Consider the following 18,103-nt stretch of genomic DNA (forward strand, 5'->3'; position numbering starts at 1 on the left):
CCCATCGTCGTCACGTGACTCTCCGATAAGGAGGTCATGTGAGTGACGGGGCGGAAGTTCAGTCAGATCCAACATGGCGGCGATGCTGCACAATTGTCATCGCTGAAGTAAACATTCACTTTATTTTTAATACGTGGTTCACGTGTAAACGTTTTTATTTGTATTAACGTCGCCATGGATTCGCAGTGACGGTTTTTCGACGGTTCGACGTAACGAAGAAGAGAGGAGCGTCCTCAACTCAGGTAAACAACAACAACGACGACGAGAAGCTAATGGCACCCAGCGGCGCTGTTAACCCCAAAATAGACAATTAACAAAATAGTTTTTTGTCACAAATGATTTTAAAATAAAACAAAGGCCTTGTTGAACGCAGCCAGAATCCATTCAAAGTCTCTGATCGTCTCAACCTCGCAGAGCTGCGATCGAGGTCACGTGAACATCTGACTAAACACCAATACTTCCACAAGCGGACCAACGAGCTGCATCTAATTGGGTTGGTACCACGTGGAACTCGTCCGGGACCTCGGCCCGTTTGGTCCCGCAGTGATTAGTTCGTCTCTGTGTTTGTGCAGAGGAGCTGATGATCGATCACCTCCTGATCAATGCATCTGATCAATGGCGTGTGTTTGTAGACAAAGTCCAGCTCCTCTGTGGTCATCGATCAAATCACAGATCAATACACAATATAATGATGTCATTATATATCAATAATGTATTATTGATCTTAGACTGAGAGACATACATTCATATTTAAATCATCTGATCCGATTGTATAATTTAGTAATATTGAGTCATTGAGGTTTTTGGAAAAAACAGTTTAATCTAAACCATTACCGATTTTCTTTAAAGAATATGAATAATCAATAGTGTTGCTGATTGCCTTTATTCAGATGTACTAATGGATCAATTAGCTCATCCATCTTTAACACGATCCATATCCACTGGTTTTATAGACCACAAACCATCACCGGGTAGAAGAGTAAAGAATAACTTAATGTTTAAGAATCTCAAACATTTTGTGCTTCAGGCTTCTTCAACGTGATGTTTTTCTGCTTTTTTACATTTTGATCAGAATATCTTTATGTTTTTTTGACTGCTTGTCACACAAAACTCTTCATTTAAAGACCGATTAAACATTTAATACTATTTCATTCTTTATGGGTCATATTTCCATCCATCAACTAAAGTTCCAAATGATCACATTCCAATATTTCATCACGTTAAACATCTCTAAACATCTGTAGAGGACATCTTCAAGATTTATGAGACGAGACGTTTAAAATGTTAAAATGTTGACATGTTACATGAAAATAGGAGCTTTTATCATGCATTACTTTTCTGTAAGGAATAAGCAATAATTCATTTTATTATACTAAAGAGTTACTTAATTAACAACATGAAGGAAATAATTCATATAAAAGTGAAACCAAGTAATATTACAGTGTACTAAACTACGTCATGATCGTTATTTCTGCTGAACGGACCAATGATGCGTCACTATTTAAATATTCCCGCCGCAAGGAATTGTGGGACGGAATGATGTGCTTTCCTTTGGTAAAGGAAGGTCCAGTGGTTCCTAAAGGAGCCAACGAAGGAAGCATTGAAGCTCCTTTCCTTAGCGTTAGAGAATAGAACAGCTCTCATGGCGCCACGTCCACTACGTCACCCAATGAGGAACCTTCCTGAGAACATGTGACGTGACCACGTGACTTGGTTTCACTAGGTCACGTGACTTGGTTTCACTAGGTCACGTGACTTGGTTTCACTAGGTCACGTGACTTGGTTTCACTAGGTCACGTGACTTGGTTTCACTAGGTCACGTGACTTGGTTTCACTAGGTCACGTGACTTGGTTTCACTAGGCCATGTTCCTCTTCCTCAGCAAACATCTCATGGTTTTATTCTGCAGAAAGTGAAGTATCCTCTCAAACGTTTTAGCTTAGCTTAGCATAAAGAGTGTAAACGGGTGGAACCGGCTAGCGTGTCCACTCAGGCTCCTCCCCCAGCAGTAAAGAGGATTCTTTGTTCTTTTTCACAAAGCTCTTCCATAAATGGATGAAGGGGTCAAAGTGCACGTATATTGGGGATTGATCGTGTTTATTGGTCCCCTCAGCGGCGGCCATGTCTCTGGGAGAGACCGCGTCGGAGTCGGCGCCCTTCTTCTCCGAGGACAGCGGGGGGGAGGAGCCGGGCGGCGGCGCCGTGGCCCGGCGGGCGCAGGAGGAGCCGCCCAGCGGCGTGTCCAGTGTCCGGGCGCTGCTCACCGTCCTCATCCTCTGTTACATCAACCTGCTCAACTACATGGACCGCTTCACCGTGGCAGGTGGGTAAAAATAATAAAATAAAAACATTGATGTCAGAAGGGAAAAAATGAATATTGTCACTAAATAAGAAAGAAAATCATTATTTTATTCTTTAAGGGGTCACTTTCTATAAGGAGACAATACCATTGTCATCTGAGGTTATTGATTCTAGAAGATAGATGTATTGATTATAGATGTATTGATTATAGAAGATAGATGTATTGATTATAGAAGATAGAAGATGGATGTATTGATTATAGAAGATGGATGTATTGATTATAGAATATAGATGTATTGATTATAGAAGATGGATGTATTGATTCTAGAAGATGGATGTATTGATTCTAGAAGATAGATGTATTGATTATAGAAGATAGATGTATTGATTATAGAAGATAGATGTATTGATTATAGAAGATAGATGTAAATATGAATTGATTTCTTTATTGTTGAAAATGTTCTTTGAATTCAAGTTTGCAACAGAACAACAGGGGGGGGTACTTGTAAGGCTCTGTGAAGTCTTTAATTAAGCTCACTGCTGAGTACAAGCTAAGAAGTAACGCTCCCCCCCCCCCCTCGCCCCCCAGGTGTTCTCCCTGACATCGAGCAGTACTTCGGTATCGATGACGGGAAGTCCGGCCTCCTCCAAACGGGTAAGAACATCTGTCCATCAGAGACATGGACTCCTGCATCAACCCGCTGAACCCCCCCCCCCGCCCCCCCCTCCAGTTTTCATCTGCAGCTACATGTTCCTGGCTCCGGCCTTCGGTTACCTCGGCGACCGCTACAACAGGAAGGTCATCATGAGCTTCGGCATCATGTTCTGGTCCGTGGTGACGCTCGCCAGCTCCTACACCCCCAAAGAGGTGAGTGTCCCCCCCCCCCCCCCCCCCGCTTCCCTTTAACCCCCCCCCCCCCGCTGACTGACCGTCTCTCGGGGTCCTGCAGCACTTCTGGGCCCTGCTGCTGACCCGAGGTCTGGTGGGGGTCGGGGAGGCCAGTTACTCCACCATCGCCCCCACCATCATCGCCGACCTGTACGTGAAGGAGCAGCGGACCAACATGCTCTCTGTGTTCTACTTCGCCATCCCAGTCGGCAGGTGGGACGCTTTCATTCCATCTGCCACCATGTTCATTTCCTGTAACTGGCTCACAGCGGCTAACAGGCTGTGGTTGTGCTTGTGTCAGCGGCCTCGGGTACATCGTGGGGTCACAGGTCGGCGGCGCGGCGCAGGACTGGCACTGGGCTCTACGGGTGAGGATCACGTGTCTTTATCGATCCTCCATCGCGTTTATTAACTGTTACACATTGTATTGAAATGCTTAATATGATGTTGTTAATCAGAGATGTACACTCTGAGGGTTAATGTCCCCCCCCCCCCCCCCAACCCCACGCGCCCCCCAGGTGACTCCCGGTCTGGGTCTGATCGCCGTGCTGCTGCTGCTCTTCGTGGTCAAGGAGCCAATCAGAGGAGCCATTGAAGACCAGCCGGAGAACCACACGCAGCGCACCAGCTGGCTGGCAGACCTGCAGGCTCTCAGCAAGAAGTAGGTCCATCAGGACCCCCTCCCCTCCCACTTTCATCCTCACCCACCAAACTCTGACTCCGCCTCCTCTGCAGCTACAGCTTCGTGCTGTCCACCTTCGGCTTCACGGCCGTGGCGTTCGTCACCGGCTCCCTGGCGCTGTGGGCGCCGACGTTCCTTTTCAGAGCTGCTGTCTTCACCGGCGAGAGGCCCCCCTGCGTGGAGGGGAACTGCGCCTCCTCAGACAGGTGAGCACACGGGTCACGCCCCCGATTTGAAAAGCAGTGACTGATGGTCCATTTAGAGTCAAACAGACCAAGAAGCAGGAGATGCTTTAGGGCGGGGCTACACCGTCCATATATGGTCACTTCCTGTTTGGTGCTGGCGATGGATGGCGACAGACTAATTGTTGCACACTAAATGCTCCAAAAATGAGGTGTCGCCATGACGATTGCGTCCACGCCGTCTTTTCTCGCCCCACAGTTTGATCTTCGGGGTCATCACCTGCGTGACAGGTGTTCTGGGCGTGGCCAGCGGCGTGCAGGTGAGCCGGCAGCTGAGGATGAGGACGGGCCGAGCCGACCCGCTGGTCTGCGCCGCCGGGCTGCTGCTCTCGGCGCCGTTCCTCTACCTCGCCATCGTGTTCGCCCAGGCCAGCACCACCGCCACATACGTGAGTGTCACATGATCATCACACGCATGGAGCCAGCATCAGAGGTGAGATGTTTCCCGTCTGCCTGCACAGGTCTTCATCTTCCTCGGCGAGACCTTCCTCTCCATGAACTGGGCCATCGTGGCTGACATCCTGCTGGTGAGGCCGCCTTGTTCTTCTCTACTGCTTCACCTTTATTTATTTCCATTTTTTTTGGGATATGTGCTTCATTTTCATTTTCTTTATTTTTGTACTATTTATTTCTTATTTGGTTCTTGTCCTATTTTTTAAAAGCAGTAAAAAGGCAAAGTTATTATATTCTTGTTCATAGTTAAATTCACTTTCTTCCTTCTCGTATTTGTAAAAAGACACTTCTATAATATATTAAAGTTTAGATGTATCTCTTAACTTTATTGTTTTCAGTACGTCGTCGTTCCGACGCGTCGATCCACAGCCGAAGCTTTTCAGATCGTCATCTCGCACCTGCTGGGAGACGCAGGCAGTCCCTACATGATCGGAGTGGTAGGACACGTGCACACACATGCACACACACACACACATGCACACGTGCACACACACACACACATGCACACGTGCACACACATGCACACACACGCACACATGCACGTGCACACATGCACACACACGTGCACACACATGCACACACACGCACACATGCACGTGCACACATGCACACACACGTGCACACACATGCACACACACACACACATGCACACGTGCACACACACACACACACATGCACACGTGCACACACATGCACACACACACACACACATGCACACGTGCACACACACACACATGCACACGTGCACACACACGCACACATGCACGTGCACACATGCACACACACGTGCACACACATGCACACACACGCACACGTGCACACATGCACACACACGTGCACACACATGCACACACACGCACACGTGCACACACGCATACACACTCGTGCACACATGCACGTGCACACACATGCACACACACGCACACGTGCACACACACACATGCACACACACACACGCACACACACGTACACATCTTTGCATAATATTTAATGGATTTGTTGTAGAGCAGAAAAGATTCACAAATACATCTTTTTATTTATTTATTATAAGAACTTAATGAAAGTGAAAATTAAATAATTATAAAGATGAATGTAAGTGTTTTCATATGTACATGTTTGTATACATGTAACGTTACCTATTAGTTGATGAATGAATAATAATCGCTTAGTTGCAACCTTAAGGTGTGTACCTGTGTACCTGAGGTGTGTACCTGTGTACCTGAGGTGTGTACCTGTGCCCCCCCCCCAGGTGTCAGACTCCCTGAGGAGGACGGACTCCTTCCTCTGGCAGTTCCGCTCGCTGCAGCTCTCCCTGCTGCTCTGCTCCTTTGTGGCCGTGGTGGGAGGCGGCTTCTTCCTCGCCACCGCGCTCTTCATCGAGGGAGACCGGGACCGGGCAAAGAACCACGCCCCCCCAGGTGAGACAACCGCACCAAAATCTACCTGTGATGAGTAGTACCTGTGATGAGTAGTACCTGTGATGAGTGGTACCTGTGATGAGTAGCACCTGTGGTGAGTAGTACCTGTGGTGAGTAGTACCTGTGATGAGTAGTACCTGTGGTGAGTAGTACCTGTGATGAGTAGTACCTGTGGTGAGTAGCACCTGTGATGAGTAGTACCTGTGATGAGTAGTACCTGTGATGAGTAGTACCTGTGGTGAGTAGTACCTGTGGTGAGTAGTACCTGTGATGAGTAGTACCTGTGGTGAGTAGTACCTGTGGTCTCTGTGTCCCCAGAGGACGAGCCCATCGTGGTCCCTCAGAGTGGACGCTCCACCCGGGTTCCGGTGTCCAGTGTTCTGATCTGAGTTCAGTCCGGCGCTCGGATCCCTTTCTTTTCTGGATATTTTTACATTTTCTGCTTTTTTCTTCTTCAATAATTCTAAAGCGAGAACTTAAGGGAAGTTTTTATTTTTATTTTTGGAGCAGATGACAGAGACTCGTGATCCTGCTGCTCTGAGATCAGCTGGATCCTCCACCTCATTTCATTTTATATTCAGCTGAAGCGTTATTATTATTATTATTATTATTATTATTATCCATAATCCTGTGTTTTATGTTTGAATTAAAACACTAACAGACACAAAGAGAAGAGAATCTTTATCTCTTTCATGAGGAAAACTTGTTCATACTTGTTTTGTTAAAGAAAATTAAAAAAGAATTAACTTGTTACACTTTGTGGAAATGGTTTAATACAAAGGAAAAATTCTTTAAGCATCATTGAAGTATTATTATGGTTATTACATAATTTACTTTAATTTGTTCTACATGAATTGAATGTAAAAATAAAAGCACTGCAAAACTAAAATGATAATTGATAACAATTAGTAGTAGTTTTATTATCCTCATCAGAGTTTAAACTGATGCAATTAGATTTAATATGTTGGTACAAAGAAACATGAGCTAACGCAGATTAAAATCTATGTAATATTGTATCACTACTTTTATAACTACTATTATTAAAAACGAGACATTTTGTGCGTTTCCTTCCAAGTTTGCCTTCCAGCAGGAAGTGACCTCGTCCAAAGGAGGAGGAGCCTGTGAGGAATCTGGATGCTGTAATGATGGTGGCCATCTTGGTTCATCTGTATCTCTGGGAGACACCTGGGAGCTTTGATAAGATATTTTCAGGCTAACAACATTTTAGAATGAAGTCAAAGAGTCTCTATGTCCTCCTCAGTCCAAATATGGTCGCTTCCTGTTCACTGGTTGCAGAAAAACAAGATGGCGACGGACAGCCGGTCAAACTGGAGGCTTCAATGAGTGACGTCCCCATGACAACAGGTTTGGACTAACGTGCACTAAAAGGCACGTGGTGCGGATTGAACACAGAGTGACTCTCTGCTCAGGTCCACGTTGCTCCTCTAGATCTACAGAGATGATTCATTGATGAGATGTTATCGATATCTTGTAAAGAAGCTTAAAGACAAACATCAGTTCTCTTCCAACCTGTAACAACACGCTACGACTCATCAGTGCTGAGGTCCCCCCCCCCCCTGAATGAGGGAGGAGAGGGGTTCTCTGCACTGAAGGAAACGAGGCCGATGGAGGTGCAGCCGAGGCTTCCTCCCCCCGCTGCGGTTTCCTGTTTGGAGGCGGGAGGATGTTGAGACGGTTTCTTGCGGCGCTTCAGCTCGTCGTTGTCACGGTAACGCTGCTGATCGGTTGGTGTCAGAGCTGCAAAGAGTCTGATCCACACACACGTTCCATCACATGTCATCAAGCTGAGGCTTTTATCCAAAGCGACTTTCAATAAGAGCATTTCAACCGTAAAGAACAAGAAACTACGTGGCATTTCATCAAATAATCTGATTTACAACTAGTTATAGATAAGAGCCATTTTAAGTCCAGTTTAAGGTCTACAGTGTGTTTTAGTGGAGGTTCAGTCTGAGGAGGTGAAGGCTCTCTGTGGTCCTGATGTCATCAGAAGATGACACACACACACACACACACACACACACACACCTCTGATGTCTTCTTTGTGCACATTTAGTGTCCCTTTAAATGGTTTTCTCTCTAAAGCCTTCCTCTGCGTCTCTGAACCGCCAGAGGACGATGTCTCTTTGGACACACGCAGAGGACCAGAGTCCGAGTGGTGTAGCGGGGAGCAAAGGGGGAGGAGGTTATTGGCTGCTGGAGGTAGGGGGAGGAGCTGATTGGCTGCTGGAGGTAGGGGGAGGAGCTGATTGGCTGATGGAGGCAGGGGGAGGGGGAGACTGTTTGAAGTTGGTCGCTGAAGATCAGACTCCAGATCAGATCAGGAGACGTCTGCAGACATTGCGGATGTTCAGTCGTCACCTCATGTGGACCTGTCCTCCATCTGTCTTCAGGTCTAGGTGAGTCCTCCATCTGTCTTCAGGTCTAGGTGAGTCCTCCATCTGTCCTCAGGTCTAGGTGAGTCCTCTTCCACTTATTGTTCAGAAGTGACCCCTGCGTGATAGAAGAGCCTCGGTTGGTTCCCAGCATGCACCTGGAGGTTCTCTCTCTAGTAATAACTTCATGATTGAAGTACATTATTTAACAACTCTACTTTTTTCATGAGTAAAAGTATATATATACCTGTATTTACGTATTTTTAGTTTTTACTTCTACTACATCGTGGAGTTATTGTGGTTTTTACAGTACTGAACCATCTCCTGCTTTATGGTCTACTAGAGACCTTTCAATCACAGTAGCCCCGCCCTAAAGCATCCCCCTCTTTATGGTCTGTTTGACTCTAAATGGACCATCATTCACTAAATGAACATCATGGTGCATTGAAGAAGACTTGAAACTAGAGACTGAGACCATAAACTCATGTTTACAATGTTTACTGAGGGAATAAATCAAGAGAGAAGTAGAGTCATTTCCTCATAGACGTCTATGGGAGCAGAGGAGTCGCCCCCTGCTGGTCACTACACAGAAGTAGAGTCATTTCCTCATAGACGTCTATGGGAGCAGAGGAGTCGCCCCCTGCTGGTCACTACACAGAAGTAGAGTCATTTCCTCATAGACGTCTATGGGAGCAGAGGAGTCGCCCCCTGCTGGTCACTACACAGAAGTAGAGTCATTTCCTCATAGACGTCTATGGGAGCAGAGGAGTCGCCCCCTGCTGGTCACTACACAGAAGTAGAGTCATTTCCTCATAGACGTCTATGGGAGCAGAGGAGTCGCCCCCTGCTGGTCACTACACAGAAGTAGAGTCATTTCTTCATAGACGTCTATGGGAGCAGAGGAGTCGCCCCCTGCTGGTCACTACACAGAAGTAGAGTCATTTCCTCATAGACGTCTATGGGAGCAGAGGAGTCGCCCCCTGCTGGTCACTACACAGAAGTAGAGTCATTTCTTCATAGACGTCTATGGGAGCAGAGGAGTCGCCCCCTGCTGGTCACTACACAGAAGTAGAGTCATGTCCTCATAGACGTCTATGGGAGCAGAGGAGTCGCCCCCTGCTGGTCACTACACAGAAGTAGAGTCATTTCCTCATAGACGTCTATGGGAGCAGAGGAGTCGCCCCCTGCTGGTCACTACACAGAAGTAGAGTCATTTCCTCATAGACGTCTATGGGAGCAGAGGAGTCGCCCCCTGCTGGTCACTACACAGAAGTAGAGTCATTTCCTCATAGACGTCTATGGGAGCAGAGGAGTCGCCCCCTGCTGGTCACTACACAGAATGCAGCTTTTGACTTTTGTCAAATTCACCACACTGAGTTCACTGCTGCTCTAAACTTTTTATTTATGATGTTGAATCCCAACGTTCCTCCACGTGCGACGTAAGGAGTCCATGAAATAGGTTTCATTGAGACGATGTAATACTAACTGAATAACTTTAAACCTCTGAGGTCATCTCTCTCCCTCATATCATCAGAATCAACAATTATTGATAAAAAATGTTGGCAACAAGTGACTTCCTGTCGTTGATCCGGTTTCCTCTTCATGCTGCTTTCTTCCCTCACATACTCTGTACCTTCAGTAAGAGAACAATCACTCAAGAGGAATCAGGACTCGTTGGTTGCCATCATGTGTCAGACCAACATGGATTTGACTCGGCAGTAACATGAAAGCAGAGGAACCGGAAGGGAAGGTTTTCGGGTCGCATGTTGAATGTTAAAATCGAGCTTTTAAAGAAAACTGCCTGACAGTGATGGTAGTACTTTTACTGCAGTAAAGGACCGGAGTACTGAGTACTTCCTCTGTAAGGTCTTTTCCATGATGATATTTATCGTCACATGGTTCTACTTCCTGGCTGCGTCACTATGGCGACGATCGTCACATTCTCCAGGTTCCGGTTCGGGAAGAAGAGAAGAAGAGCCCATCTTCAGACCGTCATCTTAGTCCATCCGGGCTCATGTGGACTCATGTGGACTCATGTGGTCTCCTGTTGTCCTCCTCAGGTTAAAACATGGCTGACTCGGGGCTCCTGTGGGTTCTGGTGGCCGCCGTTGTGGTCTCCACGGTGGTGCTGGCGGGGGTCTGCCTGCGATGCCGCCGAGGCCCTCAGGGTGCGACGCCGTCACAATGGTTCATGAGTCCTGAAGTGACCTATTAAAGTTTAACTAAAGTTCTTGTTTCCTCCCGTCAGTCTGCTTCCGCCAAGCCAACGCCTCAGAGGACTACCTGCCGTAAGTCTGGTGCAAAAGTGGGGATGATGATGTCATAGCTTCATATGAGGTCATCACTGAGTGTCTTCTTCTTTCCATCAATCAGATCTCCTCAGTTTAGAGTCATCCATCCATGTGAGTGAGAATCAGCGCTTTCATTTTCACACCAGAATGATGAATGAACAAAAACTATGAATGTCTCATGAGTAAAACCTATAACTGTGTGTGTGTATATATATGTATGTATAAGTATAAGTATATATATATATATATATATATTATATATGTGTATGAATACAGGTCAAACATTGTCAAGCCGACTCTACGCTGACGATGATGTTCTTTACACGTCTTCACGGCGTTGATGATGTCATCATTGTGTGACTGTCTTTGATTTGCAGCCCAGACGAACCCCGACCTGACCTCTGAACACCTTTCCTCCAACCTGTTGTCTCCTCAGTGAGTGAAAACAATAGAATGTTGCTTCTGAATTATCTGTAATTAAATTAAAACACATATTTGCATGTTAAGTGGTGATGTTTTTCACGGCGTATTTGCTCTTTTAAAAACATGATTTTTATATTACAATGAAGTAAAAGTTCTTCATATTTCTTCATATTCATAATTGATTATTTTTCTATTTTTGTATCAAACTATTAACACCTGCTCTATTTTTCATCCTCAGCTTTACGTCAGCTGATTCCCAAAATCACAGAAGACAACAATCGTTCACTCCGACAGAAACAGGTCAGACTTTAATATACTGAATGTGACCTTTATTATTATCTAATATACTGGATGTGACCTTTATTATTATCTAATATACTGAATGTGACCTTTATTATTATCTAATATACTGGATGTGACCTTTATTATTATCTAATATGCTGAATGTGACCTTTATTATTATCTAATATACTGAATGTGACCTTTATTATTATCTAATATACTGGATGTGACCTTTATTATTATCTAATATACTGAATGTGACCTTTATTATTATCTAATATACTGGATGTGACCTTTATTATTATCTAATATGCTGGATGTGACCTTTATTATTATCTAATATACTGGATGTGACCTTTATTATTATCTAATATGCTGGATGTGACCTTTATTATTATCTAATATACTGAATGTGACCTTTATTATTATCTAATATACTGAATGTGACCTTTATTATTATCTAATATACTGGATGTGACCTTTATTATTATCTAATATACTGAATGTGACCTTTATTATTATCTAATATACTGGATGTGACCTTTATTATTATCTAATATGCTGGATGTGACCTTTATTATTATCTAATATACTGAATGTGACCTTTATTATTATCTAATATACTGAATGTGACCTTTATTATTATCTAATATACTGGATGTGACCTTTATTATTATCTAATATACTGGATGTGACCTTTATTATTATCTAATATGCTGGATGTGACCTTTATTATTATCTAATATACTGAATGTGACCTTTATTATTATCTAATATACTGAATGTGACCTTTATTATTATCTAATATGCTGGATGTGACCTTTATTATTATCTAATATACTGAATGTGACCTTTATTATTATCTAATATACTGAATGTGACCTTTATTATTATCTAATATACTGGATGTGACCTTTATTATTATCTAATATGCTGAATGTGACCTTTATTATTATCTAATATGCTGGATGTGACCTTTATTATTATCTAATATACTGAATGTGACCTTTATTATTATCTAATATACTGAATGTGACCTTTATTATTATCTAATATACTGGATGTGACCTTTATTATTATCTAATATACTGGATGTGACCTTTATTATTATCTAATATGCTGGATGTGACCTTTATTATTATCTAATATACTGAATGTGACCTTTATTATTATCTAATATACTGAATGTGACCTTTATTATTATCTAATATGCTGGATGTGACCTTTATTATTATCTAATATACTGAATGTGACCTTTATTATTATCTAATATACTGAATGTGACCTTTATTATTATCTAATATGCTGAATGTGACCTTTATTATTATCTAATATACTGAATGTGACCTTTATTATTATCTAATATACTGAATGTGACCTTTATTATTATCTAATATACTGAATGTGACCTTTATTATTATCTAATATACTGGATGTGACCTTTATTATTATCTAATATACTGGATGTGACCTTTATTATTATCTAATATGCTGGATGTGACCTTTATTATTATCTAATATACTGAATGTGACCTTTATTATTATCTAATATACTGAATGTGACCTTTATTATTATCTAATATGCTGGATGTGACCTTTATTATTATCTAATATACTGAATGTGACCTTTATTATTATCTAATATACTGAATGTGACCTTTATTATTATCTAATATGCTGAATGTGACCTTTATTATTATCTAATATACTGAATGTGACCTTTATTATTATCTAATATACTGGATGTGACCTTTATTATTATCTAATATACTGGATGTGACCTTTATTATTATCTAATATGCTGAATGTGACCTTTATTATTATCTAATATGCTGGATGTGACCTTTATTATTATCTAATATACTGAATGTGACCTTTATTATTATCTAATATACTGAATGTGACCTTTATTATTATCTAATATACTGGATGTGACCTTTATTATTATCTAATATACTGGATGTGACCTTTATTATTATCTAATATGCTGGATGTGACCTTTATTATTATCTAATATACTGAATGTGACCTTTATTATTATCTAATATACTGAATGTGACCTTTATTATTATCTAATATGCTGGATGTGACCTTTATTATTATCTAATATACTGAATGTGACCTTTATTATTATCTAATATACTGAATGTGACCTTTATTATTATCTAATATGCTGAATGTGACCTTTATTATTATCTAATATGCTGGATGTGACCTTTATTATTATCTAATATACTGAATGTGACCTTTATTATTATCTAATATGCTGGATGTGACCTTTATTATTATCTAATATACTGAATGTGACCTTTATTATTATCTAATATGCTGGATGTGACCTTTATTATTATCTAATGTACTGAATGTGACCTTTATTATTATCTAATGTACTGAATGTGACCTTTATTATTATCTAATATACTGAATGTGACCTTTATTATTATCTAATATACTGAATGTGACCTTTATTATTATCTAATATACTGAATGTGACCTTTATTATTATCTAATATGCTGGATGTGACCTTTATTATTATCTAATATACTGAATGTGACCTTTATTATTATCTAATATACTGAATGTGACCTTTATTATTATCTAATATACTGGATGTGACCTTTATTATTATCTAATATGCTGGATGTGACCTTTATTATTATCTAATATACTGAATGTGACCTTTATTATTATCTAATATACTGGATGTGACCTTTATTATTATCTAATATGCTGGATGTGACCTTTATTATTATCTAATATGCTGGATGTGACCTTTATTATTATCTAATATGCTGGATGTGACCTTTATTATTATCTAATATGCTGGATGTGACCTTTATTATTATCTAATATACTGGATGTGACCTTTATTATTATCTAATATACTGAATGTGACCTTTATTATTATCTAATATGCTGGATGTGACCTTTATTATTATCTAATATACTGAATGTGACCTTTATTATTATCTAATATACTGAATGTGACCTTTATTATTATCTAATATGCTGGATGTGACCTTTATTATTATCTAATATACTGAATGTGACCTTTATTATTATCTAATATACTGAATGTGACCTTTATTATTATCTAATATACTGGATGTGACCTTTATTATTATCTAATATACTGAATGTGACCTTTATTATTATCTAATATGCTGGATGTGACCTTTATTATTATCTAATATACTGAATGTGACCTTTATTATTATCTAATATACTGAATGTGACCTTTATTATTATCTAATATACTGGATGTGACCTTTATTATTATCTAATATACTGAATGTGACCTTTATTATTATCTAATATACTGAATGTGACCTTTATTATTATCTAATATACTGAATGTGACCTTTATTATTATCTAATATACTGGATGTGACCTTTATTATTATCTAATATACTGAATGTGACCTTTATTATTATCTAATATACTGAATGTGACCTTTATTATTACTTTAAATCTCAACTATTTAATTTTACAGAAAGTAATCCGAGTTATGAGAATCCAGCAGATGCAGACGGTAATTTATATTTAATGATTTTAAACTAAATGACAATATGAGACGGTGATGAAGACGTGTGGATGATGATGATGAAGATGTGTGGATGATGATGATGATGAAGACGTGTAGATGATGATGAAGACGTGTGGATGGTGATGATGATGAAGACGTGTGGATAATGATGGTGATGAAGATGATGATGAAGATGGTGATGAAGATGTGTGGAGGATGATGATGAAGACGTGTGGATGATGATGATGATGAAGACGTGTAGATGATGATGATGATGAAGACGTGTGGATGATGATGGTGATGAAGACGTGTGGATGATGATGATGAAGATGTGTGGATGATGATGGTGATGAAGACGTGTGGATGATGATGGTGATGAAGACGTGTGGATGATGATGATGAAGATGTGTGGATGATGATGGTGATGAAGACGTGTGGATGATGATGATGAAGATGTGTGGATGATGATGGTGATGAAGACGTGTGGATGATGATGGTGATGAAGACGTGTGGATGATGATGATGAAGATGTGTGGATGATGAGGGTGATGAAGACGTGTGGATGATGATGGTGACGTGTGGATGGTGATGATATTGAAGATGGTGATGAAGACGTGTAGATGATGATGATGATGATGATGTGTGGATAATGATGGTGATGAAGATGATGATGAAGATGTGGTCCCCTGCAGGTCCTGACTACATTAACGCTGAGAGCGACGCTGATGACGCCGGCTACATGTAGGTTTCCTCTTTCCTTTTACCCATGAGCCTTTGCTACTGTCACTCAGGTAAGTCCTTCTCACCTTGGTCTCTTCTTCTCTGGTTTCTGCAGATTGGTGTTGCCTGAAGAGCAGACCGGTCGGACCAATGGGAGCAGAGCCTCCACGCCGAGTTCAGGTACACTTCGGAAAACCGGTTGCGTTCAGTTCATCTTTAGCTCGGTTTGGATCTGATTCTCCATCTGATGCTTTGTTTTCCTCCTCAGATGTTCAACATGATTATGAAAACGTTCCAGAGAAGAAATGTCAGTTATTAAAAGCCTTCTGTGTGTTTCTTGGTTCTATTATTTTTAATTTATTGTTCTTCATTTGCTGAAATTCATTTTGTCTCCTCTTCCTTCTGTCGTGAAGTTGAGGTTGAAGTTGAAGATGATGAGGATGATGATGATGAAGATGAAGGGAACTACGTCAACGTGCAGGACGGCCTCCAGCCGAGTGACGGAGCGCAGCGGCCATCTTCATCTTCTTCTTCTGAGGATTAAACTGGAGACACTTCAGTCTCTGATTTAACTTCTGTACCTTTTTATATTCTTCTCATTTGCATCATTAGATTTTCACTGACGTCTCCTGAGATTCAACCCGAGCGTTCTGTATTTATGTCGATGTTCTAATAAATGTGTTTTGGCAATTAAACTTTTAGTCCTTATTTGTACATTCTAAATATGTCCAAATGAACCATAAGGAAACAGGGTTTTTTCTCAGTGGTTTTATTATCAATGAACTGGTTTTGTCTGTGGGGGGGGGGGGGTCCACTGAGTTCAGTCTATTTACACTTAAAATGCAGAAGCCTCTCTGCTCAGGAGCAACGAGGAGGGTTGGTTTCATGTTGCCGTTCTTCAGGGGGGGGTCAGTTGGCTGAGGGGTGGAAGGAGAGCTGCTGGCTGTGGTGAGCCTGCACCTGAAGGGCTGGAGGACAAGAGACACCACATCACCCAAAGTACTAGTACACACAAAGTACTAGTACACCCAAAGTACTAGTACACCCAAAGTACTAGTACACACAAAGTACTAGTACACACAAAGTACTAGTACACCCAAAGTACTAGTACACACAAAGTACTAGTACACACAAAGTACTAGTACACACAAAGTACTAGTACACCCAAAATACTCGTACACACAAAGTACTAGTACACCCAAACTCATCATACATGGTGTCACACGAGCATGTTGAGCAGTACACGCATGGAGTATTAGTACACCGAGTACACATAGGAGTACTGCTATGTACAGGTACTATCGTCTCTACCTTGTGGGCTGATGTAGAAGTGCTGCGGCGCCCCCTGCTGGGGGCCGTGTTGGGGGTTGGAGCCCCCGCCCTGCTGGGGGGAGACGTAGTGCAGCATGACGGGGGGCAGGCCGTGAGCTGCTGAGTGGTGGGGGCCGGACATGCCGCCTGTGACGTGAGCCTGAGGACAGAGGACAAGGAACGGAGACGCTGTTTAAAGCCCAAAGCTGAGGGGGGGGGGGGGGGTCAGGGGGGGAAGCTGACCTGAGTGAGCTGTCCGATGGAGGGGAAGCCGTGGGGCAGCGGCTGGTGGCCCGGCAGGCTGTAGCCCTGCATGGCGTAGGAGGCCTGGGGGGAGCTGTGGCCCGGCTGCATGTTGGGGGGGGCCGGGGCCTGCAGACCTCCAGAGTGGAACATGGACTGAGGCTGAGGACCAACCTGATTTGACTGAGGGGGGGGGGGCAGGTTAGAGATTTAAAAACGTTATTCTTCATAAACATGTCGTGTCCCACCCTTTTAACGCAGAATACCTGGTTGTGTCCTGGACTGGGAGCCGTGTGCTGGGGGGGGGGCTGGTTCCCAGTGGGGGTGCTGGAGGGCTGAGGATGATGCATGGCCCCCGAGTGGTGAGTAAAGGACTGAGCTGGAAGAGGAAGGACATGTGATGATTTGATAAAGGTTTGCTGTGCCTTTGTGGGGGGGGGAACTAAAGCCTGGATCCTGCTTACCATACATGGCCTGCTGGGGCCCCTGGGGGCCCTCAGCCTGGCTGGGGTACTGGGGGCCAGGAGGACCCATCTGTTGGGGGGGGCCCCCGGACGTCAGCATCCTCGCCCCCCCCTGAAGCATCGAGTAAACTGGCTGCAAACAGACATTTGATCCACTTTTACTTAAAGTCAGTAACAAGAGGTTGTGAGCTGAAACGTGGTTACCTGTCCATGGTAGTGAGGGGGCAGGGCCTGGATCACCTGACCGTACTGCAGGTAGGACTGGGGGTACGGCGAGGCCACCAGGGGGGGCCCGGCGGCCGAGGCCGCGGCCGGGATCATGGAGGACGCCTGGGAGCCGTGGTGCTCGGGGCGCTGACCCACCACCGGACCTGAAACATCACCGGCTAATATGAACTACAACTCCCACAATGCTTTGGTTTGATCAGAGATGATGTCACTAGGGCGGCAACTAACGATTAGTT

At 42.8% G+C, this 18,103-nt stretch overlaps 3 protein-coding genes across 7 annotated transcripts in view; 2 read left to right on the forward strand and 1 right to left on the reverse strand.

The window, feature by feature from the left end:
* Positions 1–34: 34 nt before the first annotated feature.
* spns1 (SPNS lysolipid transporter 1, lysophospholipid) lies at positions 35–7,041 on the forward strand. The gene is made up of 13 exons (XM_037477295.2): positions 35–242; positions 2,113–2,322; positions 2,890–2,955; positions 3,032–3,168; positions 3,251–3,402; positions 3,491–3,557; positions 3,708–3,850; positions 3,925–4,077; positions 4,313–4,502; positions 4,575–4,640; positions 4,905–5,003; positions 5,816–5,984; positions 6,303–7,041. The coding sequence occupies exons 2-13, from the start codon at positions 2,121–2,123 to the stop codon at positions 6,371–6,373; spliced, it is 1,515 nt and encodes a 504-aa protein (XP_037333192.2). The 5' UTR covers positions 35–242; positions 2,113–2,120; the 3' UTR covers positions 6,374–7,041.
* Positions 7,042–7,136: 95 nt separating this feature from the next.
* lat (linker for activation of T cells) lies at positions 7,137–16,321 on the forward strand. 4 transcript variants are annotated; one of them, XM_037477301.2, is made up of 11 exons: positions 7,137–8,430; positions 10,438–10,545; positions 10,626–10,665; positions 10,751–10,779; positions 11,046–11,103; positions 11,330–11,391; positions 14,869–14,907; positions 15,594–15,642; positions 15,737–15,801; positions 15,890–15,928; positions 16,035–16,317. In XM_037477301.2, the coding sequence occupies exons 2-11, from the start codon at positions 10,446–10,448 to the stop codon at positions 16,163–16,165; spliced, it is 612 nt and encodes a 203-aa protein (XP_037333198.2). In that variant the 5' UTR covers positions 7,137–8,430; positions 10,438–10,445; the 3' UTR covers positions 16,166–16,317. The 4 variants fall into 4 exon arrangements, with proteins under 4 accessions (XP_037333198.2, XP_037333197.2, XP_037333195.2 ...); XM_037477300.2 differs by having other exon boundaries at positions 7,137–8,401; XM_037477302.2 differs by lacking the exon at positions 7,137–8,430 and having other exon boundaries at positions 9,655–10,545.
* Positions 16,322–16,386: 65 nt separating this feature from the next.
* atxn2l (ataxin 2-like) overlaps positions 16,387–18,103 on the reverse strand; it is an 11,578-nt gene continuing 9,861 nt past the window's right edge. For both annotated transcript variants that reach the window (XM_037477294.2, XM_037477293.2), the window contains exons 18-23: positions 17,844–18,010; positions 17,640–17,772; positions 17,442–17,554; positions 17,176–17,358; positions 16,933–17,092; positions 16,387–16,589 (exon numbers count right to left, since the gene is read on the reverse strand). In XM_037477294.2, coding sequence (XP_037333191.2) covers positions 16,531–16,589; positions 16,933–17,092; positions 17,176–17,358; positions 17,442–17,554; positions 17,640–17,772; positions 17,844–18,010 — 815 coding nt within the window. In that variant the 3' untranslated portion in view covers positions 16,387–16,530. The remainder of the gene's footprint in view (positions 16,590–16,932; positions 17,093–17,175; positions 17,359–17,441; positions 17,555–17,639; positions 17,773–17,843; positions 18,011–18,103) is intronic.

The sequence above is a fragment of the Pungitius pungitius genome, chromosome 12 (genome assembly GCF_949316345.1).
Source record: "Pungitius pungitius chromosome 12, fPunPun2.1, whole genome shotgun sequence".
Lineage (NCBI taxonomy): Eukaryota > Metazoa > Chordata > Actinopteri > Perciformes > Gasterosteidae > Pungitius > Pungitius pungitius.